This window comes from Epinephelus moara, chromosome 20 (genome assembly GCF_006386435.1).
Source record: "Epinephelus moara isolate mb chromosome 20, YSFRI_EMoa_1.0, whole genome shotgun sequence".
In the NCBI taxonomy this organism is placed as follows: domain Eukaryota; kingdom Metazoa; phylum Chordata; class Actinopteri; order Perciformes; family Serranidae; genus Epinephelus; species Epinephelus moara.
Window position 1 is genome coordinate 15,273,136 of NC_065525.1, and position 27,327 is coordinate 15,300,462.

The 27,327-nt window shown below is 41.2% G+C and overlaps 1 protein-coding gene across 2 annotated transcripts in view; it reads left to right on the plus strand.

The window, feature by feature from the left end:
* nup93 (nucleoporin 93) overlaps window positions 1–27,327 on the plus strand; it is a 43,777-nt gene that overhangs the window by 14,325 nt on the left and 2,125 nt on the right. For both annotated transcript variants that reach the window (XM_050072635.1, XM_050072636.1), the window contains exons 4-18: window positions 12,969–13,031; window positions 15,137–15,265; window positions 16,777–16,851; window positions 17,968–18,060; window positions 18,214–18,353; window positions 19,096–19,228; window positions 19,488–19,645; window positions 19,740–19,905; window positions 20,173–20,266; window positions 23,977–24,168; window positions 24,260–24,386; window positions 24,538–24,610; window positions 25,215–25,259; window positions 26,938–27,054; window positions 27,170–27,288. In XM_050072635.1, coding sequence (XP_049928592.1) covers window positions 12,969–13,031; window positions 15,137–15,265; window positions 16,777–16,851; window positions 17,968–18,060; window positions 18,214–18,353; window positions 19,096–19,228; window positions 19,488–19,645; window positions 19,740–19,905; window positions 20,173–20,266; window positions 23,977–24,168; window positions 24,260–24,386; window positions 24,538–24,610; window positions 25,215–25,259; window positions 26,938–27,054; window positions 27,170–27,288 — 1,724 coding nt within the window. The remainder of the gene's footprint in view (window positions 1–12,968; window positions 13,032–15,136; window positions 15,266–16,776; window positions 16,852–17,967; window positions 18,061–18,213; window positions 18,354–19,095; window positions 19,229–19,487; window positions 19,646–19,739; window positions 19,906–20,172; window positions 20,267–23,976; window positions 24,169–24,259; window positions 24,387–24,537; window positions 24,611–25,214; window positions 25,260–26,937; window positions 27,055–27,169; window positions 27,289–27,327) is intronic.

Here is a 27,327-nt window from a genome sequence, read left to right on the forward strand (position 1 = left end):
CTTTGTGACAAACCATTTACTGGTGTCCATTTTACACTGAAATACAATGTAATACATAACTGGCAATTAAGATAAATGGTTTATTTTAAAAAGTTAACTGTATTAATTAGTGAAATATTAATTTGAATGCATGTTACAGTCTCTTCCCTGTGAGAATAACAACATGAGGGGAACTGAGTGCTTTGAGTGTTGTTATTGATATAATGAGAGCAGCCTCTCTCTCTCTCTCTCTCTCTCTCTCTCTCTCTCTCTCTCTCTCTCTCAGCTCAGGGAAGAGCTAAGACGCCGGCGAGCGGGCAGAGCCCAGATTTTTTGGGTTTGAATAGAGTTTTCTCTACCACAGAGTTGGTTTAAGTTGTTAAATGCTGCAGTGTGTGTTGGCCAGCCGGTCCCATTTCTTTATGTTACTGCTGTTGCTGCCCCACTCCGTTAAAGTTAGTCTCTGGGTGATGACAGAATAAAGTATTCACAGCATACTTCACAATTGTCTTGCAAATGTAATTATTTAAACATTGAATTAAAACATGCTTGCAACCACTGCCTTTTCTGAAGATGAATTAGGAGATAGGCTCTAGCATGTCCATGATGCACACTGCCCTTGTGGTTGATGTTTCGTTGACATCACATTATTAATTCAATTTAGATAATCAATTATTGACATTTGTGAATCAATGCTGAATCACCCACGTCCACATCACAATGCATCTACCAGTTGTTTTTCCCCCCACCCCTACTAAGCATCCATGATGTGTTTGTAGAACCGATCAGTGGCAGCGTTCCTGATGTGTTGACCAGTTAGAGGCTTTGTTTCTCACTGTGTCTGGCTATCAGGAGAGTAATGGGCAAATAGCTGAGATGTGCCGGGGGTGTGGTAGTCACTTCCCAGAGGTTACATCATGGTGGTGCTGGTGTAACACTGCTGGCAGCTAGCAGCCTTTAGCAATGTGTATGTTTGTGTACATTGATTTTGATGTTTGTTTTTAAAACTCGTCTTTACCTTTATCTTCCACACGATACTGCTTTCCTTTTTACCTCTCTCCCCCTCACCCTACCCTCTCTCTTCCTCTGGTCCCTGAGCTCCATCTCTCCCTCTTCATTCTTCTTTTTTATACAGCTTTATTTTTTGTCAATCTGTGCATTCATCTCTCCTCATCTCTTCTATTCTCTCTGACCTCTTAGGCCATAGATGTGACACCAGTTTAACAAGTCCAGTTCTTTTCATTTCTCTTCATACATTTCTGTTTTTCCTCCTCTGTGGCTTCCTGCCTGTTATTCGTCTTGGTCAGCCGGATGTATGCTAGCCTGGGTGGGTTTGACTGACTGACTGACTGGAAGAGCACTTAGCTTCTGGCACCGTGGGGGCACACACTCGCACGCACATGCACACTCCCTCTCTGCTCTTTTCCCCTTATTGATTTATAAGAAGACTGTACATTACAAAGTTTCATTTCACAATAAATGTGCAATATCTTATTCAGTAGAATAATTCCTCTGCTGTGTTACAGACAAAACCACAGCTCCATTTGAACAACCGAATTCCAGGAAGGTGGTGAGAATAAATGGCTAGTCAGTAGAGATAGTAGCACTGTATTGGCATCCATCTTAAGGCCCATATATTCAGCGTGTCTTGTAGGCTGTGATGCCCATTCTACATATATGAACGTAAATATTCAAAATGACTTGCACACTACAAACTACATCCGCAAAAATGGCAGTGGAGTTAAGTGAACATCTCTATAGCACAGTGGTCTTATTTATTTAGTATATTGTAAAGTCTAGGGTTTTCTACTTTTCTGGTCACTCGGTGTATCTGACCAGCTGGCCAAAAAGGAGGTAAGTAGTCATCTAATAAGCCGGCTGCTGGCCCTTTGGGAATTCTCTTTTAATTAAGATCATGAGATGATATACAAACAGTTGACTCTAATTGCAAATTGTGACTAATTGTGACTCTAATCTCACTGGGTGTATTTGGCTCAATGACAAGGAGCCAAAAAATTAATCAGACTCAGGAGGCCCGTTGAGCAAGAAATAACAAAACAATGGGGAAAGCTCGTGGTGAATTCTGTTGTTCGGAGAAAACAGAGCCAAGTTCTGATAAACGGCAAGCCACGCTGCGTCCCACTTTTTTTTTCCTCTCCGACAGATCTCCACTTAACATCCCAGTGGGACAGTCACTTTACATCCCCAAGTACACTGAGGGGAAAAGAGGTTAATTGGAGCTGCGACATTATGAGACAGCAACACAACATAGGATGACATACTACTTGTAGGACAAAAGGCAACAGCATCACTTTCAGTAAAAACAGTGTTGCAGTATTCATAAGACGCATACGCTGACATATCCCAAGATTCATTACACTGTAAAGACATTGGTCAAGTAGTTAAATGTTAGATCTACATTGGTCAAGTAGTTAAATGGGGCGGCAGTAGCTCAGTCCATAGGGACTTGGGTTGGGAACCGGAGGGTCGCCTGTTCGAGTCCCCATCTGGACCAAAATATGGAGCGTGGACTGGTGGCTGGAGAGGTGCCAGTTCACCTCCTGGGCACTGCCGAGGTGCCCTTGAGCAAGGCACCGAACCCCCCAACCGCTCGGGGCGCCTCACCAAGGGCAGCCCCCTCACTCTGACATCTCTCCACTTTGTGCATGTATAGGTCCTGTTTGTGCATGTGTGTGTCTTTCAGACCTGTGTGTAATTGACAAGCAAGAGTGAAAACATTGAATTTCCCCTCAGGGGATTAATAAAGTGAATAAACTTAAACTTAACTTAAACTTAAATGTTAGATGTCAAAGGAAATTTACAAAACATCAATTGCTTACAGCAGTTGGCGCTTGAATTCAATTGCAGAGATATGTGAAATTGGCAAACTTGTTAATTTCTGTTTTCATTTTCAGCCAAAACTGCAACATTTAAAGACGTATAGTTAATCAACGGTGTTTCTGCTGTGCTTTTTTTATGTACCACCTTAAAAGACCAACCCCAAAAAACAAATACCAGTTTAGGTGTACACTATATTTGGAATGTTTTCTCCACTTAACCTTCACATTAACCAATCGAGGCCTTAGTAGACCAGTAACTTTTGTGTTCTGCGAAGTAAAGTTACTGTTTTTGTCAGTGGAGTCCGGTCGCTATGACATAACGACCTTGATTCCCCATCAAAAATGGCTGTCTGGTAGCGAGGTAAATCAGTGAAAATAACCTAAATATAGCATGCTCTTAAACTGATACTGATTGTTTTTGCTGGCTAAGAACTAACCAATTGAAGCAGCCCTGCTCAGCACGGTTTCATTTTATGTATGTGACTGTTTCTACCGAGAAGTAATTGTCAAAAACATTGTGATTTGTTCTATAACACCAGACAAAATGAAAGCATTATTGCAAAATGGAACGTGGCACAGTAATCCTGGTATTTCAATTATCTCGTTTTCATTATGGTTGGAATTAAGTTGCCAAGCTTTTAGTGTTGTCACGATACTAAAATCTTTGTTTCGGTACCAATACCAATATGAATTTCGATACTTTTCGATACTCTTCGGTACGTTTCCTAAGGAAAAGTCCTTTTGGATACAAACCTTTAGAACAATAAATAGTAGGGGTGTAACGGTACCAAAAAAATCATGGTTCGGTAAGTACCTCGGTACGGACGTCACGGTTTGGTAACTCAAATGTTCCACCAAGTTTGTGTTGTCTCGTGTTGTCTCCCTTTGCGATTCAGACTTTCTCTTGCCTTTTTTCACGTGCGCCAGCTACGAATGTTGATACAGGTGTTGTCATACACACCACTTGCACAATCTGTGCTCCAATAGGAACAAGAAAGGCGTTTGTGTGCATAAATGATTAAAATAAATTAACTAAATTAATGAATTGAATCAATTTCAAAGTACCGGTATTTTCCAAATGCAGTATAGTACCGTTTGGAATACTCTAGTACCGCGGTACTACTTTAGTACCGGTATACCGTGCAACACTACAAGCTTTTCTCAAAATTCAGTACCTACAAGCACAATGTAGCATGATGCCAGAAGTCAGAACTGAGTGGGCTGGTGTTTGTGGATTTTACACAAAAGAAAAGAAGCTACATTAGCTTCTACTAGCATGACACATCTAAATCTCTGACTGAACTGTGAGCATCTGAGTTTGTGGATAATGTAGAGCTAGGTTTTAACAAGGAAGAAGAAAGCATCGAATTAAAGACTCAACAGCTCTAGTTTAAATCGCCCACCACTTGCCCAGCAATCGTTTGACATTGGTCTACCTATTGCTGACATGGGTTAAGCATTTCTTAATGTGCAGTATTCATTTTATAAACAGTGCGTAATCCTTTACAGTGCTCCACTTTGTTACAATTCAGCAAGGGTTTGTATCTTGTCGTTACCCTTTTCTTCCCACTGGTACTGCTTCCCTTCTTCCCTCTCTCCACACTGAGGGAAGTTGCTGCATTTCCCTGAGCAACATGTGTGTGTCTCTGTCTCCCCAGTTGTATAGTAAGTATAGTCGAGATTAAATGAAATCTCTAGTTTATAAGAGGTATGATGACATGCACCAATTTGTTAAACTGCCTATAATCGCAAAAATAATGCAAAAATATTTTAATGCTTGAATTCTGTCTTAAATGATGCAAGGCTATGGGACAAGTGGGAGTACTGGATAATGATAGACAGGACACAAAAATGCAAACATGCCGTCTGTGTGTGTCTCATTGTGTATCTATAAATGTGTTTGTGTGTGTGAGTGTGTTTCACATGAGTGAGCTGCTACATCCCTCTGCAGTTCTTGTCTGGAACAAACACATGCTGAGGGAATTGATGTGTGAATTATGTGTCTGTATGTATGGCTGAGCTCAAATGAGAGAGGATCTTACTATATACTTACTATAGAATGCTATACAGACACAGATGCCTATGTGTGGGGCTTCAGACTAGACTGCATGCATTGATTTGTTAATGTACGTTTTCATGCAGTTTCTCTCGGTGTATAGTTAAAACGTACATCAGGATACATGTATGTCTCACCCCATGCAGATTTTCCTGCTCAAAGATGAGTAAACTCTATGATGCTATGATACTGAAAAATGAAAGCTGTCATTTTGTGCCCCAAATACTGCGATACAATTGTATATTCCATTGTCATCACCACAATGGCTTGCCAAAATGATGTTGCTTAGTTTTGCATCATCTACAGTTGTAATGCGATGGATTTGATTGATTCCGATTATGCTTTGGGTCTTATCTGCAGTATACGTGCATCCATGGATGTATGTGTATACAGGATTTTAGACAGAGGCACTGAAGGCTCCAGCAGGAATCTGAAAATGTCAATAAAATGCATGTTTCGTAACAATCCCCTTTAATTTCGGACACCCAACCCTCATGCTACTGACGCATCTACATACAGATGTGCAGACCACCAAATGTCCTCACATCGTAGACACTTTTACAATGAAATGCTGGTTCTATTTTCTGCCAGTTTGGCATTTGTATCGTATGCTCTGTGAGTTGGTAATCGTCATAGATGAAACGCTTTGGGTTGGTATTCGGCAATTCTGGGTTTTTTGTTTTCTCTGTCATAAAATAATGTATACAATGGTAAACAAAGGAGGATGAGGAATAGAAATAGAAAACCAAGATAAAAGAGGAGCTAAAGAGGATGGCAATCAAATGAAAAAATCGACAGAAAAATGAAACTGTAGAAGCGGAAGCCGGCGAGCAGTGCTGCTAGAAAAATGGCGACCGGCTGCAATTTTTTCTGTCTCTGTGTCCTCGTCTCACTTTTCACTGTTCCATCTTTCTCTGCCAGGGCTCTCTCTCTCTCTCCCCTTTTCCGCACCTAACTCTCTTTCAGCTGGTGCCTCTGCTTGCTCTCCTTTTCTCTTTTGCTTTACCTTCTTTCCTCTCTGGTTTTTCATCTCTTCCTCCCTCTCCCATTTACATCCTTTCTCCCCCTCCCTTTCTCTTCTCTTGCCCTCCCCAACCCCTTACATACACACACACATTTCCCTCAGCAGTGATGGCATGCGTTCAGCGGATGCAGTTGGCTAAGCCCAGAGCATCTGCTGAGATAGACGAACACTACTGACATAGCTTCACAGGATATGCGTGTCGTGCACAGGCTCCTTGTGCTGTGTTTGCATGTCTGTATCTGTGTCAGTCGCAATCGATCGCTGGCATATACAGTGCCTCTCCGTGTGCTTATGAATGAATGTGTGTGTCTAGCGTAGATTTGGCTGCACGTGGGCGCATGCATTCTCATCCTGTCTGTGCTGGCCTGCACACATGAATGCGGCTGTATGGCATGTGGCTGTGTGTGAATGACTGTGGGCCATGTGTACGAGATATGAGTGGAGGTGTGGGTATTAACATGCTTGCTTTGTGTGTGCTGTGATAGTAGGCCTGCATATAGGAATGCCCCCACCCCCCACCCCCACTCCTCTTCCCACATGTGCCTCCCAAACCCTTCATTAACTAAACATGACCCTTAAGAGCATGATTAGCCTCATTTCAAGACAGGATGTCGGAAGCCATCAACCGAGGGGGAAAAAATCCATTACTATAATTGCATTGAGCTGAGGGAGGGAGGAGAGAGGGAGGGAGGGAAGAAAGGAAGGATGCATAGATGGATAAAAAAGGAAGAAAATGAGTGGGACTGGGAGGGAGGAGGCGGAGGGCCATGAGAGATGCTGGGATGAAGTGAAGGAGAGAGAGAGAGAGAGAGAGAGAGAGAGAGAGAGAGGATGGAGGATGAGGGCTGAGGGAGGGGGGGTGTCAGCTGATGGTAGGAACTGATATTCTATATGAATCCATAGTTCCTTCTCGTGGATCCCCCCTGTGTCTGTGCACTCAGTTGGTACGGCCCTCTGACAATAAAACCACCTCCAATGAGTCTTGATGTGGCACTTTCACTCGGTTCTCCGGCTCACGCACAAGAGTCACTGGCCTGCTTTCGAAACGGGGAAAGGCTGCAAGCAAACTGCCATGCCGGCTCGACAGGGCACAGGGAACACGCCCCAGCATGGCGGCCACTGCTGTTGCCCTGGCACAGCAACACAGAAGGATGGAGAGGCAGAGGGGCGAAGCAGGTCTCCTGGGCTGTCAAAGCCCAGATACCTGGGCACAGACAAAGAAATGAAAAACTATTTTTTTTACTCTTTCTTGTCTCATCCTGTCTTCTCATCTGTCAGTCTGTCTGCCAGGCAGGCAGGCAGGCGCTCAGCATGAGTGAGTATTGCCTATACACATGGATATGCACACCCACCTACACACTTACTCACAGACAGGCATGTGCTTTGTCTGTTACACTTTTTAGTCACCTGTCTGTCTCTCCCCTTCTTTTCCCTGCTTATGCTACATTGTCTGTGGCTTTATAGCACCCATGGATATAATGATGATTGTATAAAATGATTGTCGATGATTGGAGAAAAACAGTTTCAACATATATATATATATATATATATATATGCTATAGTATCTTAAATATATATTTAATATTACACAGGAAGTGAAGGGTGTGGTTTCACGCACGCACGCACGCACACACACACACACACACACACACACACACTCGGGCAATGGTCGGCTCATTGTGTCATGGCAAATGAGGACAGAAAGCCTCCCACTCATACTTTCATGATGACTGGCACAGAGAGCAAGGCTCCCTGTCTTCATTTCCCCTTTAACTGCTCTTTGCCTGTGTCCTTATGTAGCCTTTAGATTCCTCGACACCATTTATCTCTAGACCGTATTTCATAGTGTGCAGTAAGCCAGACCGAGGGGGTGAAAAATCAGACTTGCTGATTTGCCCGAACATACTGTAAGATTGCATTCAGGTGCAGACAGTGTGACTATGACCAAAGGCTAATAGAATGAGGGCCTGTGTGTGCCGGCACAGAGAAGGAGCACATGCGTGCATGTTAACATGCGTAGTCGAAGACACACACACACGAAATACCGAAATTTTGAACGATCGATTTTATGTCATTTACTTAAATATGGTTATGTTTGTCCGTTGGCTTACATTAAGGTGTATTTTTAGAGACGCAGTCAGATGTCCACTGATCTTTGTAATATCAGCATGTTATAGCAAAAATTAGAGACAAAGATTGAATTGCCATCAGTTGTATTTTTAAAATACAGCCCTTCTCAAAAGATTAGCCCTCAATTCTACCTTTTTTTTTACCGAGTTCAGCTTTAATCGACGCACATCTACCATTTGTGTTTTAACAGCAATGGAGTATTTCCTGATTCATCTCTAATTATTTAATCCTCTCTGTGGCTGTGTTCCTGTAAAAGCTTCTGGGCTGTCTGACCAGCAGGCTGTGGGTGTTCACAGTGGGTTGCAGATCTCTGAGGATACACAATACAGGGGTGGGGCAACTGAAAACATACATCTTTAGATACACCTAATGCCCAGCACCGAATTGATCGTTGAATGTGATAAGCATGCCTGTGTCGTCTGCTGAAATGTCTTCTGTTTTTCTCTACGGTCTCTTTAATATGACGCATTTTTGATATTTTATGTTTATTTTTACAATTTGGGAACAAATACAAGGAGGAATTGAAGCGCTGGCAGTGTTTAGTCAGACTGAAATGCTGGGTACAGTGTGTCTCAGACTAAATAACATGCCAAGTCTTACAGCTGTTTAGTGCAAATCAAAATTGCACAGCAGTTGTGACGTTGGCAACAATGATGTTGCACCTTTCTGTGATCAGTCTGCGAAATTTAGTAGAACTGTAATCAGTCTTTAAGGGGGGGCTAATATTCAAAGTGTGTAACGTTTAAAAAAGACAACATTTAAGATTCGGTTCGTTTTTTAAAAAGAAATATCTGATGGCAGTGACCTATCTTGTACCAAAAATTTTGTTAATTTTTGTTGTAAGTAACATCATCCTAACATTAACTCTTTGATGCAAAAAGACTATTTCATGTAAAAGTGAGGAGCATTTGCATCTCAGACAAATGGGAATTTTGGCCACAGCTAATGGCGAAGTTGTCAATTTATATTTGGCACTAAAAATGTTGTATAGGCAAAGTCGTTGGCAGTGCAACTGCAGCTGGCAACAGGCAACAAAATGACAGCAATGAAAAATCTCTGCCTCCTGATGTACTTCAGTTGAAGCAAAAATGCTGAGGTGGCTGCCCAGCAGAGTTATCCAGTATTGCCCAATGTGCCATCATTGCTTTAGATGCTTTTGGAAAGAGACACCCCCTCCCCTCCCCTCGCCTCTCCCCCGTGTGTGTTTCTGGACAAGATGATTTCACCTTCTCATTTCACCTCCAATTTACTGGAACAACAATCAGAGTCATCACCAATGACTAATACAGTTTCATGTTCTCTTGTCGTAGATACATCCCATAAGCCTCTGTTACAACAATTCTATTCTACTCCTTTATCCAGTGCAGCTCTCCAGTGAGCGTTGACCTGAGCTCTCCTCTGGTTAGAGTGGTTAAATATAGACCTATTCTCAGCCTCTCCTGGGAAAAAAAGTGAGATGGAGAAAGAAAGAGAGAGAGAGGGCCGAGGGAAAGAAAGGATATGAGGAATGGACCAGAGGGGTAAATGGGTGGGTTGGTGAGATAGAAACTTAGTTTCCTTCTTAATTTATTCAAATTGAATGGTATGAAGCTTTTTATCAAGACCAAGTTAGACCTTTTAGTTTAGCCTTTAAAATAGCAGATAATGCCATGCAACTGCAAAACTGAAATTTAACTGCGTTTCACAAACATAAAGGCACTTCTGATTTCTGCCATGATGGCAGCATCTCACAAAGAAACTAATGTCATGTAAGGACAATAGTAGAATTGTTGCACTATATAAAGACTCAAAGTGGACTGAATCTTTGCCTGACTAAATAGGCTCAGGCTCTGTTTTGGTTTTCAAATAAAGATGTAAAGAAGCTGGTCTGGTCTTCTTGTTTTTCTGTTGGTGCTAGATTGTGACCTCAATGATTGCTGTTTCTTAAATTTTAAGGGCCATTACTGACCCATTTAGGGCTGTAGCAAGCTGCTGTCCACTATGACTGAGTTCAGAGTTTTTTTTATCTCTGTATCATGGCTTACATTCTTCTCTTGTCAGATGATGGCACTTCTTCTCCATTGCTTTTGTGGGTGTCACAATAGACAAGGTTAAACTCATTGTGGAGATAGACAGTGATTTGTCCTACCTTTATAAAGACATTATTACAGCTATAGCTGTTTAGATAGTCTTTTTAGATGAGGAGTCACGTAAAGAAAAACACAAAAGGTACTACTCCAAATGTTCTTTATATGCCATACATTATGCTTGATATTCAGTTTGTTTGTAGCGGTGGGGTTTGGACTAAACACATCACTTTCTGCAATCCAAATGATGTTAAGATGCTTTTTAGATTAGCGCCTTTAAAAGCTTTTGATAATTTCATCAGTATCAGATTCAGCTGGTGATCCATTTTAAGAATAGCTCCCAACTGCATATTGAGAGCATAGTGCACTGAGGCCCAGGTTGGCCCGGTCAGATCATGCATCATCTCTATACCTCTCTAACATCGGTGGGCTTTCAATGCAGTATGATCAGTTACTCAGTAGTGTTTTTTGGTATTGACATTGTTTCAAGAAGTTATTCATTCTCACAGTGAACCATTTGTGCCTCTAATTTGCTCTCATTTGTCAGGGCAGAGGGATGAAAGAGGAGTAGAGGAATGCAATGACAGACAGAGGTGAAGGCTGAGAGCTCAGAAAGAAAGGAAGGGGAGGAAATGAGACTGAAGTAGGCACAAGAACGAGCAGGTGGGGGGGATAGGGACACGAGAGAGGTGATGAGAGAGGAGAGATAAAAGCAAGAGGAGAGCCAAAAGCACCCACATCCCTGTAGAGCAGAATGATCTCCAGTCGGCTTTGAGAAATGCTGTCTCTCACCAGGTGCTTGCTCTTCAAACTAAAAGGATCCTGCATACTTCAGACGCAAAAAATGTCATCAGTGAATTAAAAAGCTGTTATATGACAGAGGAACAACTTTTCGACAACTTAAGAAACCATTATGTCAGACATAAAAGGCCAGTGGTTATATAAACTCTTAAGAATGCAACCTATCGCCAGACTGTCTCGCATAAAGAGCATCAGTGTTTTACTTTAAATCTCGGAAATGTAAATTTGCACAAGCCAGTTCTCAGTTGGTGTATTAACCTCCAGTCAACAAAGCTGTCAAAGAATCAAGCCCAAACATAATACAAGCAAAAGAAAGGTGAAGTTTCCGTCTTTCTGTTCAGGTTTTCTTCTTAATTTTGCTGTCATTGTTATTGAATAGTGAGTATAATGACCAAAGATGTACTGTTTACCCAAGCTAATGGCATTTAATATTGTAAATTAAATACTTAGCTTTCGTATTGATAAGTATTATATCTTTGGGTTTTGACTGTTAGTCAGACAAAACAAGGCATTTAAAGATTTTCCCCTGGCTGTCAGAAATTGTGACGGCCATTTTTAATTGTTTTTGGACATTTTGTAGACAAAACCATTACTCGAGAATAGGGCTGGGCGATATATCAATATCATATAGATACTGTGATGTAAGACTAGTCGTCGTCTTAGATTGCATTACAGTAAAGTGATGCTCTTTTCTAAACTTACCAGAGCTGTTCTATTATTTGCCTTTACCCGCTGAGTCACAATATCCACATTACTTATGACCATATATAAAAATCTCATTGTGTAAATATTTTGTAAAATTACCGTTAGTCCTATAATATCCTTGCAATATCAATATCGAGGTATTTGGTCAAAAGTATTGCGATATTTGATTTCCTCCATATCACCCAGCCCTAATGGAGAATCGGCAGAATGATAGAAAATGAAAGTATCAGTTGATGAAGGCTGCAGTTATTCACACTTTTTTGAAAGTATTTTTTATCTCAAAGCAGTAAAACATATTTAATGTTTGACCTTACCATCTCACCCTGTTCTTCATGTGAAATTTTGTCTCCTCCTGGTATCAATGGATGTAGCTATAAATATAAATATAGAGCCAAAAGCATTCCCCTGTCATCAGTTCGATGACAGGAGAGGCTCTTTCGTCAATATTTCTGAATAAAGAGATGAGACGATGTTTTTTTCCCTTGGCTCTGCCTCTGACTCATTTGCAGCAAATGACCCATCATTTTTCCCTCTATTAAAATGCTACACATGTATCACGATATTCTGCACAGGAAAGAAGAGATTTTTTACATCAACTTGTATTTTTTGATAGTGACTCACTCTTGTGTTCGCTTTAAGAGGAGAGTGATGAAGTGCATTGCAGCGCAGCCTCCATTTTGGTGCTCTCTCAAGATGGCTGTCCCTTTATGCACGTCAGCGTTCACTGACTTTCTCTCCGAAGGGTGCTGCCGCGTTCTCTCCTGCACACTCCAGTTGTTACAGAAGTACCACTTACTCACTCGACAGCTCAGATCTTGTGTATAAGATAAGTAGTTTTATTTTCAGTTGACTAGGATGTGAATAATTACCATTTTCATAGAAAGAACCAGAGGAGGAGGGGGTGTATGTGTGCAGAGGCAGCCATCTTGAGATGACTTCAAAATGGAGGCTATGCAGAGTGCTGTCTCATAGCAAAATGGCGCGTGAAAAGCACAGACACTTCTCTGGCCTGCCTATACGTGTGTAAAAAAGCGACCATACGTTCGACTAATCCTGACAGTGCGTGGGACTGCACTTGTCGAGGAAGGCCAGTGAAAAACAGGATGGAAAAGAAGAAGAGCAGCTTCTGTCTCCCGTAGAGCAAATTATGGTGCACCTGCTAAATCTGTCCCCCCAGAACTCTCTGCATACAGTTTATCTCTGCTTTTTTTGTCCCAAATGCTCGAGCTAATATCTCCTGCTTTCTCTCTCTTTTTCTTCTCTCTCTTTCTGTGTGTTTGTCATGCGTCTCGGCCTCTCTGTCTGTCTGTCTGTCTGTCTGTCTGTTTGTTTGTCTGTCTGTCTGTCTGTCTCAACCTCGTCCACAGGGCTTCTTGAAGAATGAGAGGGACAACGCCCTGCTGTCAGCCATTGAGGAGTCTCGCCGTAGGGTCAGTATCTGCCTAGTGTCTGATTACTTCGCTGGCCGAAAAAGAGCCACAGGGTGGTGACAGAATCTAAATTCTGCAGTGTCCGAAACCAGATCACAGGCCAACAAAACCCACATCTAAATATTTTAATTATTTTCATTCTTTACAGGTGAATTTTTTTTATATTTTAAAGAATACGATTCAGTAATTTGATTCTACAGTCACATACAGTAGTCCTTCTTTGTTTGCTTCATATTTAGTTTAACAAAATCAGATGAATTATCAGCACTCCGCTGTATATGAACATTAGCACATCACAATATGGCAACACTTAAAAACCAAATTTTTCGTAATTCCTGCTTGCTGTGATCTAAAAGTCCTTCTGGTGTGAACCTTTAGGGAATGGTTTTGAAATGGCTTCCCTGATGTGCAGAGCCAATAGTCCCTGCATTTAATTAGCTGCCGTTCCCATTATCTCTCTCTGCTCCCTGAGAGAGGAAAAAAGGACTTCTGTGCAGCGGGGGAACAACTTAAATGCACTGATTAAAAAGAAAGCGGATGTTAAAGATTTCTATCGGACTGCTGGTCCTTTTACATCACAGGAAATGTGTGCTACTGGTCTGTCAGATGACATATTTAGAGGAGTAAGAGCTGTCCAGTCTCACAGCAATCACTTGACAGGAATACGCAATCTCATTTATATTTAATCCCTTTTGCTTTGGGTTTTATTTTATTTTTAGGCAGATTCTGATTATTATCTTGGAGAAATGCAAAAATCTGATAACAATACACTGGCTTGTTTTATTCATTATTTTCATAATTGCGGAACATTCAAACCTTTTTGATATTTTTGATGATTGTTAAGCAATTGTAGAAAGAGATGTGAACTGAGTGAGGCATTTTACCGTCACAATAATAAACCAGTTCAGTTCTCACTGGTTGATAAACTCTGGGAACTCTTTTAAATGACATTAAGTTTATCTATGTCATTTCTGCACTTCGCTTACTTTATTACATCATAGTTTTTTGACAGATTGCAGTTATGCAACTCAGTAACGTTAAAAGTAAACGCTTTGACATCTAGGCAGTGACCAAGTTAACCAAGTAAAAGCTCTAGTCTACTTTTGTATCTCCCTGAGCTGGAGATTGGAAAGATTTAATTATCTCACGTTCCCATTATCTCACTTTGAGTCTCTGTGGAGAGTTAAAATAGATGGCACTGTGTCCTAGTGGAGTAGGACAATCTTGACAGGGGTCTGCTGCTAAATCTGGTGCGTGTGCGTGTGCGTGTGTATGGTGTGCGTTTTTGTGTGTTTGTGTGTCATAGGTATTCCCATTTACATAATGTACATGCATGTTACTACATGCTGCATGTGTGTAGCTTAGGCTGTCGGGCTACTGGAGAGAGAATTCTTCCTGTCCTAGTTGCTATTATCTACTCCGCCCTCAACCCATCTACTGATACAAATGCAGGGCACAAGATTAAATGTTTAACTTGGTAGCATACCTACACAGAACTAACAAGAAATTAAGATCACCTGGGAAAAACTGGCACATTGCAAATCATTAGAAAACAGGTGCATAAATTAATCACATAATATTCAGTACCTAGGGTCTCATTTTTAAACACTGCATACGCACAAAATGAGGAGTGAAAGAGGCCTAAGCCACTTCTCACGTTAAAGTTGTGATCTATAAAAACAGACTTTGACCCATGCCTACGAACATTTTGGAGACAAGAAATTGGAGATGCAGATGGTGAGGTAGAAGACTGATTGTAGGAAGTGTCTAATATTTTGGCACATGCCATTTTTGGCTTTTGTCTGTACGTACATTTTTAGTATGGATCCCACGCATTGTTTCATAAATGTATGTGAGGCAAGGCATTATGTTGCAACACCCACTTAACTGTCTGTTCTGTCATTTACAAAAGGTCTGTCTTTAGAGTCAAACCCGCTGCTTCAAAATTATCTCTGTCATCAAGGCACTGCATTTAAATGATCATTCCTGGTCTTGCTTGATTCATTTGTATGCAAAACGCAAACACACAAAATGTGAGCTCTAACATGTGTGCAGTAATACATGAGTATGATTGGGTACCTGTCTCCTACTTTTATATGTTTCAGACGTTTTTGTTGGCTGAAGAGTACCACCGTGAGTCCATGCTGGTCCAATGGGAGCAAGTGAAGCAGAGAGTGTTGCACACACTACTCGGAGCAGGGGAGGATGCACTGGACTTCAGTCAAGATGTGGAGGTACAGGAAATGCAACACAAGCTTCTTTCGGAAGAAGGACCTCCAAATTTAAAGGGGAGACAACTTAAGACAAAATGTATCTTTACCACCAAAAGAGATAAACAGCCTCAGTCTGCTAGATACTTAAGATTTTGTTTTAGCTGGGACTGTTGAGGTTAACATTCCTTACCAAAAGGGGACATCTTTTATGCTGATAAGAGTATAATATATTGGGGAGTCCGCTAATTTGAGGTTGTCACATGGACCCAGCTCTGGACAGGCCCTCCTTTATTTGACTAGATCTGTCATAGCAAATGAAAGTTTCCTGAAGGAAGATGCCGGTTCATTAATGTTTATTTTTAATAATGAAGAGAGCAGAGGAAATGTCTATTTTTGGTCTTTGTTAATGTTTTTCAGGATTGATAAACAGGTTTCAATTCCAGAGAGAGTCTCTTTTCTCGCCTCTGACATTTTACAATTCTACAAATTTTAAATCAGTACTAGTTTACTTATAAGTTGTGGGTGACTGCTGTTGTGGACTGTACATCAGTATTACATTATTTGAATATTTTCCAATTAATTTAGTCACATACACAATGTCTTTATTGTAATATATTTTAACATTTTGGACTAAATGTTTCCACATCAAATGAAGTCTCATGTCTCTCAAGCAGATTTCTTGATACTGCGTACTTCTGAGACTTATTATTGATAATATTTTTTATTTCTCTAGGATAGTGTTGCACGGTATACCGGTACTAAAATAGTACCACGGTACTAGAGTATTCCAAACGGTACTATACTGCATTTGGAAAATACCGGTACTTTGAAATTGATTCAATTCATTAATTTAGTTAATTTATTTTACTCAATTATGCACACAAACGCCTTTCTTGTTCCTATTAGAGCACAGATTGCACAAGTGGTGTGTATGACAACACCTGTATCAACATTCGCAGCTGGCGCATGTGAAAAAAGAGAAAGTCTGCCTCGCAAAGGGAGACAACACGAGACAACACAAACTTGGTGGAACATTTGAGTTACCAAACCGTGGCGTCCGTACCGAGGTACTTACCGAACCATGATTTTTTTGGTACCGTTACACCCCTACTATTTATTGTTCTAAAGGTTTGTATCCAAAAGGACTTTTCCTTAGGAAAAGTACCGAAGAGTATCGAAAAGTATCGAAATTCATATTGGTATTGGTACCGAAACAAAGATTTTGGTATCGTGACAACACTACTCTAGGAGTAAATTAAAATACTTTCATCCAAGGTGTTATCCTGTGAGAGCCTATCCCAGCATGCATTGAGCAACAGGCGTGAAAACGCTGTGGAAAGGTTGTTCGTCCGTCTGATTGGAAAGACTCTCAAAACAGAATACCCCCCCCCCCACACACAAAAAAAGGAAGATTCATTTAAGATGGCCATTGATTTTTCGAACCTTATTTAACTTGCTTTTAGAAATATTACTTGTTTTTGTGTGTGCAGTGCATTTTTTAAAGTCATCTGCTGCCTCTCTGTGTACTGTAGCCCAGCTTTGTGAGTGAAGTGACTGTTCCAGGAAGGAGTGCGTTGGACAGTGTGGAGGTGGCCTACGGACGACAGGTGAGTCACTGGATGCAAAATTATATACATATTTATTCTACCACTGGGGAGCATCAAAGTCAGAAAATAAGTTCAGAAATGTTAGATAATGTATTTTCCAGTATTAATTTCTTTACCCCATAAAACATAAAATAAACGTTGTTTAATAAGAATCCTTTAGATTTTTTATTTTTGAAAAATGTGGCCAAGAGATGCACTGAGTGTGGCATTTTACATTTGAAAAATAAACTTCATAGTGGTCTCTGGTGGACAACAATATAATGGTGACATTACTTATTGTAAAGATAATATTACCCCCCGATTTACCAGTCAGGCTCTGTTCCAACATCAGTATTTTATCATTATTTTCCTTAAAATGATCATTTGTGACAAAATTTGTTAATGAAAGGAAACATTAGAGATTATATATGTGGCTGTGATAGATTTGGTTCCATTTATTAAATGAATTTCTTGTGGAACATAGACATTTTCACCAGTTTAACAGTGTTGGTATGTAAATCTAAAGCAAAGCCACCTCTTGAACTGACTGCAGAGAGTTGAACACAGATGTGTGTTTGTGATGCCCTTTGTCTGATCGTTCAGTTAAAATGGGGTCACAGCGAGACAGGAAATGGCAGATCAAACATATCGATTGATTGGGTGGTAGAGGGGGACTCTGGGTAATTTTCTCTCTCGCACTCTGTCTCTGTGTGTCTCTCTCTGCCGTCCCTCCTCCCTCATCATTCTGTCTGACCTTCTCTTTCTCTGTCTGTTTGTCTCTGATCTGCTACGTGACGCAGTACTTTAAATGTAGCTTTTCCTCTGACCATGTGTCGACACATTGCGTGCGGCGTCATTTGTCTCATTTTTGTCATCCTCTTCGATGACATTTTAAACGTCTTGATCCTTTTTTTCTTGTTTTTTGTTGTGAACCATTTCACCCGATGGTCGTAGTGTTTGCTTTTACTTTTGAGGCTGAGGATGGAGTTGTAGGTGGATTTCAATTTTTTAAACATTCATTTGAAAAAACAGTGTTACCTGAAAACTGAGTGTTTAACAGGTTGGGGAGTTTATCACCTATATATTTTTTTCTGTTTTGTCTTTCTCTCCCTTCATTACTACCTCTTCCTCCTCCAGATTTACATTTTCAATGAGAAGATCGTGAATGGTCACATTCAGCCTAATCTGGGAGATTTATGTGCCTCTGTAGCAGAAAGCCTGGACGACAAGGTAAGAACATTTGCTATCATCATGAAATTGACTATAATATTCAGATTTAATTATTTAGTCCTCCACAAAGACATACGTTAGTTTTATTCTGACCACTAATTTCTATACATGCCTTTATGTAACTGAGGCTGTCCCCCTCTCTCTTCCCTCTAGAATGTATCAGACATGTGGCTGATGGTGAAGCAGATGTCGGATGTGTTGCTTGTTCCGGCCAAAGACACTCTCAAAAGTCGCACCTCTGTGGAAATGCAAATGGCCTTCGTACGCCAGGCGCTCAGCTTCCTAGAGAACAGGTAATTCTGCTTTTTTTTTGTAAAGTGCAAAAACTTTGTGGATCTAAGGCTACTGCAACGCTAATATGTTTCCATTTTTAAAATGCATTACTATTGCTAAGTTAACACCCAGCGTCTATACCACACCAGCGTTTTGGAACCCCTAAACGCAGTCCTTAGAAAAGCCTTTGAAAACGTCAAAGAACAATTACCTAGACACCCACATGAGATGTTATAGCTAGGTTCCTTCTTGTGTGGGTACTCCTTTCCTGTTACCATGGTTTCCTCCAGTGATGCATAATGTTCCCATTGCCGCTCTGATATGTCACCATATTTGCTTTGTAGCGAATCCCAATCTGTTTTCTGCTGCCTTGACCACCTTATACTGCTGTTACTTTCAGTAACAGTCGTCAGTCCAAGCAAAGAAATCTCTGCCATCTCCGTAGTATTTTCTGTAACTAAGCAACCGATCACAGAGTAGACAATCTGCTTCTTGTTTCTCCCGACACACACATGCCCAGTGTACATGAATGGTCATGTGATGTGCCTTTTTAAGGGGTGTTAGTATGGACAGAGATTATTTCTCCAACAGTGTGTGTACGGAGATGGTTTTCATTTTGTAATGCCATTTGAAAACTGTTAGTGTGGATGTAGCTTGAGTTAGCATCAGACTTACAGTACAGTAGTTTTCACTTTAAGTCGATCTGATCCATGATGATAAACTCATATGTGTGCACATCTCTGTGTGTTTCCTCTCTCCCAGTTATAAAAACTACACCATGGTGACTGTGTTTGGGAACCTCCATCAGGCCCACCTGGGAGGAGTGCCAGGAACATACCAGCTTGTCCGCAGCTTCCTTAACATTAAACTACCAGGGCCCCTGCCAGGCATGCAGGTAGAACACAGATTTGAATGCTTTTTTGAATCTGCCAAGTACATAACAAAATGTCTTTTAAAAAAAAAAATTGTAACACAGCAGTCAGATTGTGAACTGATTTTTACTGGTATTTGCAATCAAGGGCTGGTACGTGATGACTTTATTACAACAAGCTTAATTTGTGTGCACAAGTCAAAGAACTCATGTGGAGACAGAATATTTAAAATGAGTCAGTAGAATATTGCCTCATCGTGTTAAATGTCTTTGTGTTCAACAGGATGGTGAGATAGAGGGCCATCCGGTGTGGGCTGTGATCTACTACTGTCTGCGTTGTGGCGATCTGAATGCAGCCATGCAGGTTGTGAACAGAGTGCAACATCAGCTAGGAGACTTCAAGACCTGGTTTCAGGAGTACATGAACAGCCCAGACAGACGGTGAGATCTCCACACCTCCTCGTCTTCATATATGTTGAGATTCTCTGAGGTCAAACTGTATCATCATTCATGCTTCTTGATCTCTTCCCTTCAGCCTCTCCCCAACTTCAGAGAACAAGCTCCGTCTCCACTACCGCAGGGTGCTGAGGAACAGCGCTGACCCCTACAAGCGAGCCGTCTACTGCCTGATCGGCAAATGTGACATCAGCGATAACCATGGAGAGGTGGCAGACAAGACTGAAGACTACCTCTGGCTCAAGGTACAGTATACTTAATTGTGACGTTTTTCCTTTCTGGTTTATTAGAATATAAAGCATTAGCACACTGGCCTGAGGAGAAGCTGGCCCAGTTAATGATCATCATTAAAAGCTTAGTTACAAAGCATCACTGTTGGCAATCTCTGGACTTGTGTGAGTCATTTGCTGTCTTACAGTTTTTGCTTTTTTAGTAGAGCAGTCCTTTGAGCCAAAATTGTGTTTTTCCTTCCAATATTTTTACATAACGTTTACCGTGTTTTGTCCCTGCAGTTGAACCAGGTGTGTTTTGATGATGACGGCAGCAGCTCTCCTCAGGACAGACTGACCCTGCCACAGCTACAGAAACAGCTGCTGGAGGACTATGGTATGGAACTGCATTTCTCTGTTAGCCCTACAAATGACCACAAGTATTCCGACTTTAGTTTCTCAACAACCGTGATACATCACTTTGCCTCAGCACCTACATCTGCTCCATTTCTATTATCTTTTCTTCTGTGGTACTTGAGAAGCTGTTGCAGAGGGGGCGCAGGCACAGACATGTACGTGCATGCTATGTGCCCCCCTATGGAACAGACTTTTCTTTGATTGCCTCATGTGCTGTAGATTGTAATATGATTACAACCACATCTGTACATTGATTAAAGAGCCAGAAGAGGTTAAAACAGTGCACCTCTGAGCATAAAGCAGCACATTTTTAGCTACCTCAACTCAGGATATCAGCCAGTAGAAAGTATTAGTCTGAAACCTTAGCTCTCTTTTTTTCAAAAGTGAAAACTCTATACCTCACTTTGCGGAATCAATGTTATGTAAGGTAACATGAGGACAGGGATTGCTGTCGCACTAGCTGACAGTACCCCATGACTGAAGGAATATAACAGAAACACAGTTTAGATTGACATTGACCGAAAAACTGTTTAATGTGGACCAGCCACATCAGGGCTCATAACCTGATTGGCTTAATTAGGTCAATACTGCTGCCAACACTAGTGGATTGTATTGGTACATCTCTTTTTCATTCTGTTTTTCCGTTTTTGTTACTATAATTATGGTTCATCAATTTTACTCATTACATTCTGAACTGTGCACTCATTACTTCCTGCCATCTTAGTGTTTGTTTCCCTTGACTCTTTACCTATGCTATGAACATGCACACAAAACGATTATCTTGTCTTAACTTTTGAAGATAAAAGATTTGTAGATATAGATAAGCCATCTTTGAAAAAATATAAATAAATAAACTAAAATTCAAATGGCAAAATGCAGGATCGGCAGGATCTGGAAGTAATTTTCCCCTACTGTAAATTCTCCTTTTTAAGTTTCCCTGAATAATACACTCAGTTTTCTTCTACAGAGAAACGCATGGATAATTTAACATCACTAACACTGTTTTATTTTTGGTTGTTTTTCTTTCCTTTTTAGTTTTGTATAGTGAATAGCTTTAAGCACTACAGTACCCATGAGTCTCAGCAGCTGTTGCTATGGACAACAAGCCAGCCAGAAGTGTGACTCAGAGCGGCAGCAAATTCTGAACCCTTTGTCGTAGCAGGCAGGAACAAAAGTTCATGAGCCAGAATCTGTTTGTGAATTGATTTTTAAACTGCCAAATGTAGAAACAGCAACACAGTTTCTAAATCATTTGTATTTATGATTCAGCCCAAAGAGTTTCTTGCTTAAAGTGCTACAACTGCCAGTCACCTGCTGCCTGTGCAGGAAAATGAAGTAACGCCTCCTGCTTCGTCTCCCTCTAGGCCTTATTAAACGCCTTCAATAAAGTAAAAAGAAACAGCTGCAGCTTAAACTCTTATCCAACCACGCTTCCTCCTGGCTGCATCACACTGCTTCCCTGATCTATCTTCAAGAATTCAGTGTCCTTGATGTCTCAACACAATGAATATTACAAGAGGGAACAAGGGGCACACTTCCAGATAGTCCCTCCCTCAAACGCATTCATGGTCTTGCACGTGGAGTTGTGCGTGAGAAAAGTGGCGGAAGTAGTTTTGAGTCAGCTGACAAGCTTGAGAGAGAGACCTTCAGATCCTGCACACCTGGTCAATCCCTGCAGGAAGTGGGAGGGCTTGTTAGGACGTTTTTCAATCTTATAAAAATTGCAGGATAATCCCATGCCTGAAATATCCTTTGTGCAGCCCTCTAAATGACAGACAACACAAGTGCAGATGAACTTTGTGACACGCTTTGACTTTGATTTTTCACCCAAGCTAATTTCAAAATAAAGCCAAACAAACACATGCCTCCTGATACGCAAAAAAAGGGGAGCATAGGGGCATTAGGCCGTCTCTCCCACAGATCGCGAAAGCACACTTTTCTCCCCTGGGTGTTGCCTTCTCCACGGGCCAATCCTGCTCCGTTCTGATAAGACTGCACTTCTTTCCTCTCTCAGTAGCCCTCACCCGCTCCCATTTCCCCTCTCCCACTCTCTCTGCTCAGTGGGAAGTACAGCCTGGAGCCTCATTCTGTTTTCTCTCATGCTGCTCCGCTCCTTCGGTTGTCTGGCACAGTGTTCCTTGTTGTCCTCCATCTTGCTTCACAGCGGGACGTAAAGCCCAAAGCCTCTCTTCATTTCTCTCACATACTGCCAGCGCTTGCCAGCCTCGTCTGTTCTCTGTTTCTCTGTCCTTCGCTCGCTGCGTTGCTGTCCTCTCCTTTTATCCGTTATCCCCGTTCCTCCTCATACCTGCACCGTCATTTCCCCCTTTTTCCTCCCACTGATCTTTCACGTGTTTTCTCCTCGTATGTGCATTTGTTCTTTCTCGTTTCTTGTTTGCGCACTCTGCAGCAGCCCTCCCTCACACCCACACTCTTATCTCTCCTCCTTCGTCCTTTTTCTCCTCTTCATCGCTCTCTCCCTCTCTTCTTCTCCCATGCGCTTTCCCTTTTTGAACTAAAGTGCTGTAAGTCTGAGATAAGGCTATAAAATGGCTGACATGGTCCACCCTGTTCTACTCCTCAAACTTTCAGCCAGCAAGAGGATTAAGGATTATAATTAAAAAGTAAACTTGATGACTAAGTACCTGCGCTTGACAGAATGTTTTCAAATTCTTACATGTAAGTTGCCATGGCAACTGTAAAATGGTGACGTGGCATGTTCATCTAAAGTTAAATTGGCGCAGTAAAATGCTTTTATAGTTTAAGACATTTAATGGCATTAGAAGCATTTCTATAGAAACTGTCTGATAGTCATCAATTTCTTTTTATTAGACAGTGAAACACCCACACAGGTGTTTTCAATTATTTTCCTTAATTAGACCTCCATTGTGTACAGACTGTGCTTGATTGACAGGTCCGTCCTCTCTCTCCATTGAGCTTTGTTTTGAGACTTTTAGGGAAAGACAAATTACACATTTATGATTCTTATTGGTACATACTGCCGCAACTGCCTGAGTTGTCAACTCGTTGCACTCCATTTCCTTCTTCAGTCTGGCATTGCGTTCACTCTAAACAATTTCCATGGGGAGGGTGACTTGATTTTCCCTAACCAATCACTAGAGACCCACATATCCGCTTGAATCTGATGCACAGACATGCCAACGTGGTTTTGCCGGGACTGGAGCGGAGCAAAGTAAAACAAACCACAATGTCAGGCAAGTCGAATCAGAGCAGCCTCAATAGCAGCGTTTATCTTGTCCATAGTGGTAATAGTGTTTTTGACCATTGAGACAACTGGTGACAGCACTAATGAAACAATACTTGCATGCTGAAATCTCATTTTCATCATCAGTTCCTTTTTCCCCTGTCAGTATACAAACTCTGTCTTTTGTCTTTTTGTCCCAAAGAGGAGAGCAGTTGTTAGTTTGGTTATGACAGTTAAATCCAAAGTGACAGTTGGTCATTTAAATTCTTTCTATATTACGCAGAAGAAAAAAATAATGTTTGGACTTGGTAGTCAAAGATGAGAAAGATAGAGTCACAGATGATTCTCAAAAATGAAATGTGTGTCTGACACCTGACATTAGAGGTGGGACCTTTCTACCTGAAATCACATGCAGGTTAAGAAATACAGAAGTACTTGAACACATCACAATTTTTTCTTCTGTTCTCTTATCTTTTGTCCAACAGGAGAGTCCCATTTCTCTGCAAGCCAGCAGCCCTTCCTGTATTTCCAGGTGTTGTTCCTGACAGCTCAGTTTGAAGCGGCGGTGGCTTTCTTGTTTCGTGTCGAGAGACTTCGGAGTCACGCTGTACACGTGGCATTGGTCCTGTACGAGCTGCGGCTGTTGCTGAAGTCGTCTGGCCAAAGCGCTCAGCTGTGTGAGTGTGATCACCCTTATGGTGTACAATGGTGCAGACACTTCAGAAAGAAATTGTAGTTGAACAAAATGTGTTCACCTGTTCTCTGCAGTGAGCCAGGAGCCTGGTGACCCTCCCATGGTACGCCGCCTCAATTTCATCCGTCTGCTAATGCTGTACACTCGCAAGTTTGAGTCCACAGATCCACGGGAAGCCCTGCAATACTTCTACTTCTTACGGTAAGTCATCTCACACTCTGAGAGTCAGATGAATCCCCTGTATTTCTGACCCCATACTATTAGGATTCAGATTCAGCTATTACTTGTATCTAGTGACGTTCACCACAATGTCTCTGATTCTAATTCCTACCGTGTATGTGTTGTCCTGCAGCAATGAGAAAGACAGCCAGGGAGAAAACATGTTCATGCGATGTGTCAGTGAACTTGTTATCGAGAGTCGAGAGGTGAGTGATCCACGTTTACATGAAAGCCCTCTGGTAAAAAATGCCTGTATAGTTGTTCCGTGCCTTTTAACACAGTAACACTACATGATGGGCAGCCAGAATCTGCATGTCACTAGATCCATTATGTAGTCTTATTGGAGGGTCGGAGCATATCCATTTAATTTTTCCCTTTGTTCCTGACCTCGTCTCGGACATTTTGATCAAAATTTAGTTAACACTGATTTAAAAAAAAATCGAATTTCACAAATTATTTCATTTGATTGTATTACTGTATTGTATCTTATGTTTCTCTTGCAAACATGCAGTAAAAATACCAATTTAAAAATGTTCTGACTATCCCTTTCACTTGGTTTTCAGTATGTTTTACTGGACATGTATTACCCCTTTTTTTACTAGAAGTAGCCACTTGATACACCTGCTTTTTTTAGCTTTGTGCATGTAAATGGACAGAATATAGGTTGGGAAACACAAGCAGTCCAGTAAAACATCACAAAATAATACGATAATAATCATAATACAGGATTTATTTCAGGGCTGTGATACATAAAGGTGTGTGTACAGTGTGTACATGTATTGGATATGGATTTTTTTGTCTTTTTTACAGTTTGACATGCTGCTGGGGAGATTAGAGAAGGACGGCAGTAGGAAGGTAAGAAGATTATGTCTTTGATCTCCCCCTCTCATCTCATCTGTGGTTGTTGTGTCTATGACGTGCTTTTGCCTCTCACCTGCTCTCTTGCCATGCCCTTCTCTTCTTCTTTCTCTGCTTCACATTTTTCCTCTGTCACTCTCTGTCTTTGCTATACGTGGGGTGTTTCAGTCAGCTAGACAAGGACAGAAATCTTCCCTCTCTTCAACCCGTCTCCTACATGTTTTGACACTCCCCGTTTAGCAGCACTTTGTTCCTCTGTCATGGATCAAAAAGCTCTTCACAATACTTGCTTTGTAGTCAAAGTTTCTTAACATTTCTCACCGTGCCTGCAGCACTCTGCAAAATGTGATGTCTGAGGGTATGTTATTCCCCTCAAATTCACCTTGCTGTGTGTTTCATTCTACCCACATTAGTCTTGTGAATCTGTTACTGCAAACTGACTGATCAAGGGGTGCACTGCAGTATATTACTACTTTGCTAATGACATGTTAAATTAATATTGCAGTGGTGGTTTATGGTGCTGTTCATACAGAGACTCCTTTCATTTAGTGCTATTCATAGGAGGAGGAAGCACGACGAAATATAGGAGTTTATGGTCTTAATTGCTTTATTCAAGTCTTCTTTTGTACAGCATGATGCTCATTTTGTAAGTTATAGTCCCATTTAGTGTAAAATAGACAATAAAGCAGGACGGGCTTCGGGGTATGGCTACTTTGTGATTGACAAGTCACTACTACAGCGACCTGTCAATTAGGATAAAGGTGTAGCAGTGCGTCATTGACAACGCCTCAGTCAGATTCACCCTCTTCATCCAAATAGGGTCACTTTTGGCTCACAAAAACCAAGATGGAGACAGGCTAAATGCCTTACTCAAGGCTTCAGAACAGGAGTCCACAAATTAAAGGGCAACGTCACGGCAGCTACATCCACTTCTTTGATACAGTCTATGATCAGCAATTGAATTGAATCCAATTCAATATTTAGATAAAAAAGAATATTATTACTATAAGTCTCTGTGCTGTGAAGTTGTCACAGTAAGAATTCTTTTTTTTTGTGATTTTGCTTTTGCATTGTAGTTATGAGTATACTGTAGTCTACAGTCTGTAGTTTTGTTGTTTAAAATTGCTAAAGTGTCGAGGCTGCGCTTTTTAATATCATTGGAAAGTATACTTTAATATAATTGGAAAATAGCTTTTAACTCTGTGCCATCATTAAGCAAGAGCAATTTAGGTCAGGCCTTAAAGATTTTAATTAGTTAAAGAATTTAAGTACACCATTCTGCTGCAGCTGCGGTCTATCTGTAGCAGTGTTTTTTGTTGGATATAAAATTGTTGATGATGTTCTGATAGAATTTACAACTTACAAGTAAATTTAGTCGGCTTTTGTTGGTGGCTCATTGCTTTGGTAAACATAGTTAAGACATTAGTATTTTTACATCAACTAACGCATAAGCTGGGCAGTACTGCCCTAACAGGATCCCAGTTCTACCTTAAAATTCTGCTGTACAGCAACTGATATGTTCGTTTTCAATTTCTAATCTTTCTGGGTTCTGTCTCATCTATGTAGTGCAATAGAAGATGTTGAGAGATCAGATGCAAGTACTTTAATTATTGATTTATTTTACAGGATAGCTACCTTCTGCTCTCCTCTCACTGATCTTGTCTCCCCCCTCTAGCCTGGAGTCATAGATAAGTTCGCCGGGGACACCAGAGCTATCATCAGTAAAGTTGCTCTAGAGGCCGAGAACAAGGGCTTGTTTGAGGAGGCGGTCAAACTCTACGAGCTGGCCAAGGTGAGCAGGCCTGTCTCTGTGATCTCTGCATTCGTGTACTGCACATGTATTTCTGCAAAGCCATCGTCATTTGCAGCTGTCGGTTTTCACCATGTCTCTGTCTGTCTCTGTGTAGAACCCAGATAAGGTGTTGGAGTTGATGAACAGGCTGTTGAGTCCAGTCATTGCTCAAGTCAGCGCTCCTCAGTCCAACAAGGAGAGGCTAAAAAACACTGCAGTGGCTATTGCTGAGAGGTGACGACACACACACACACACACATATTATTCACTAGT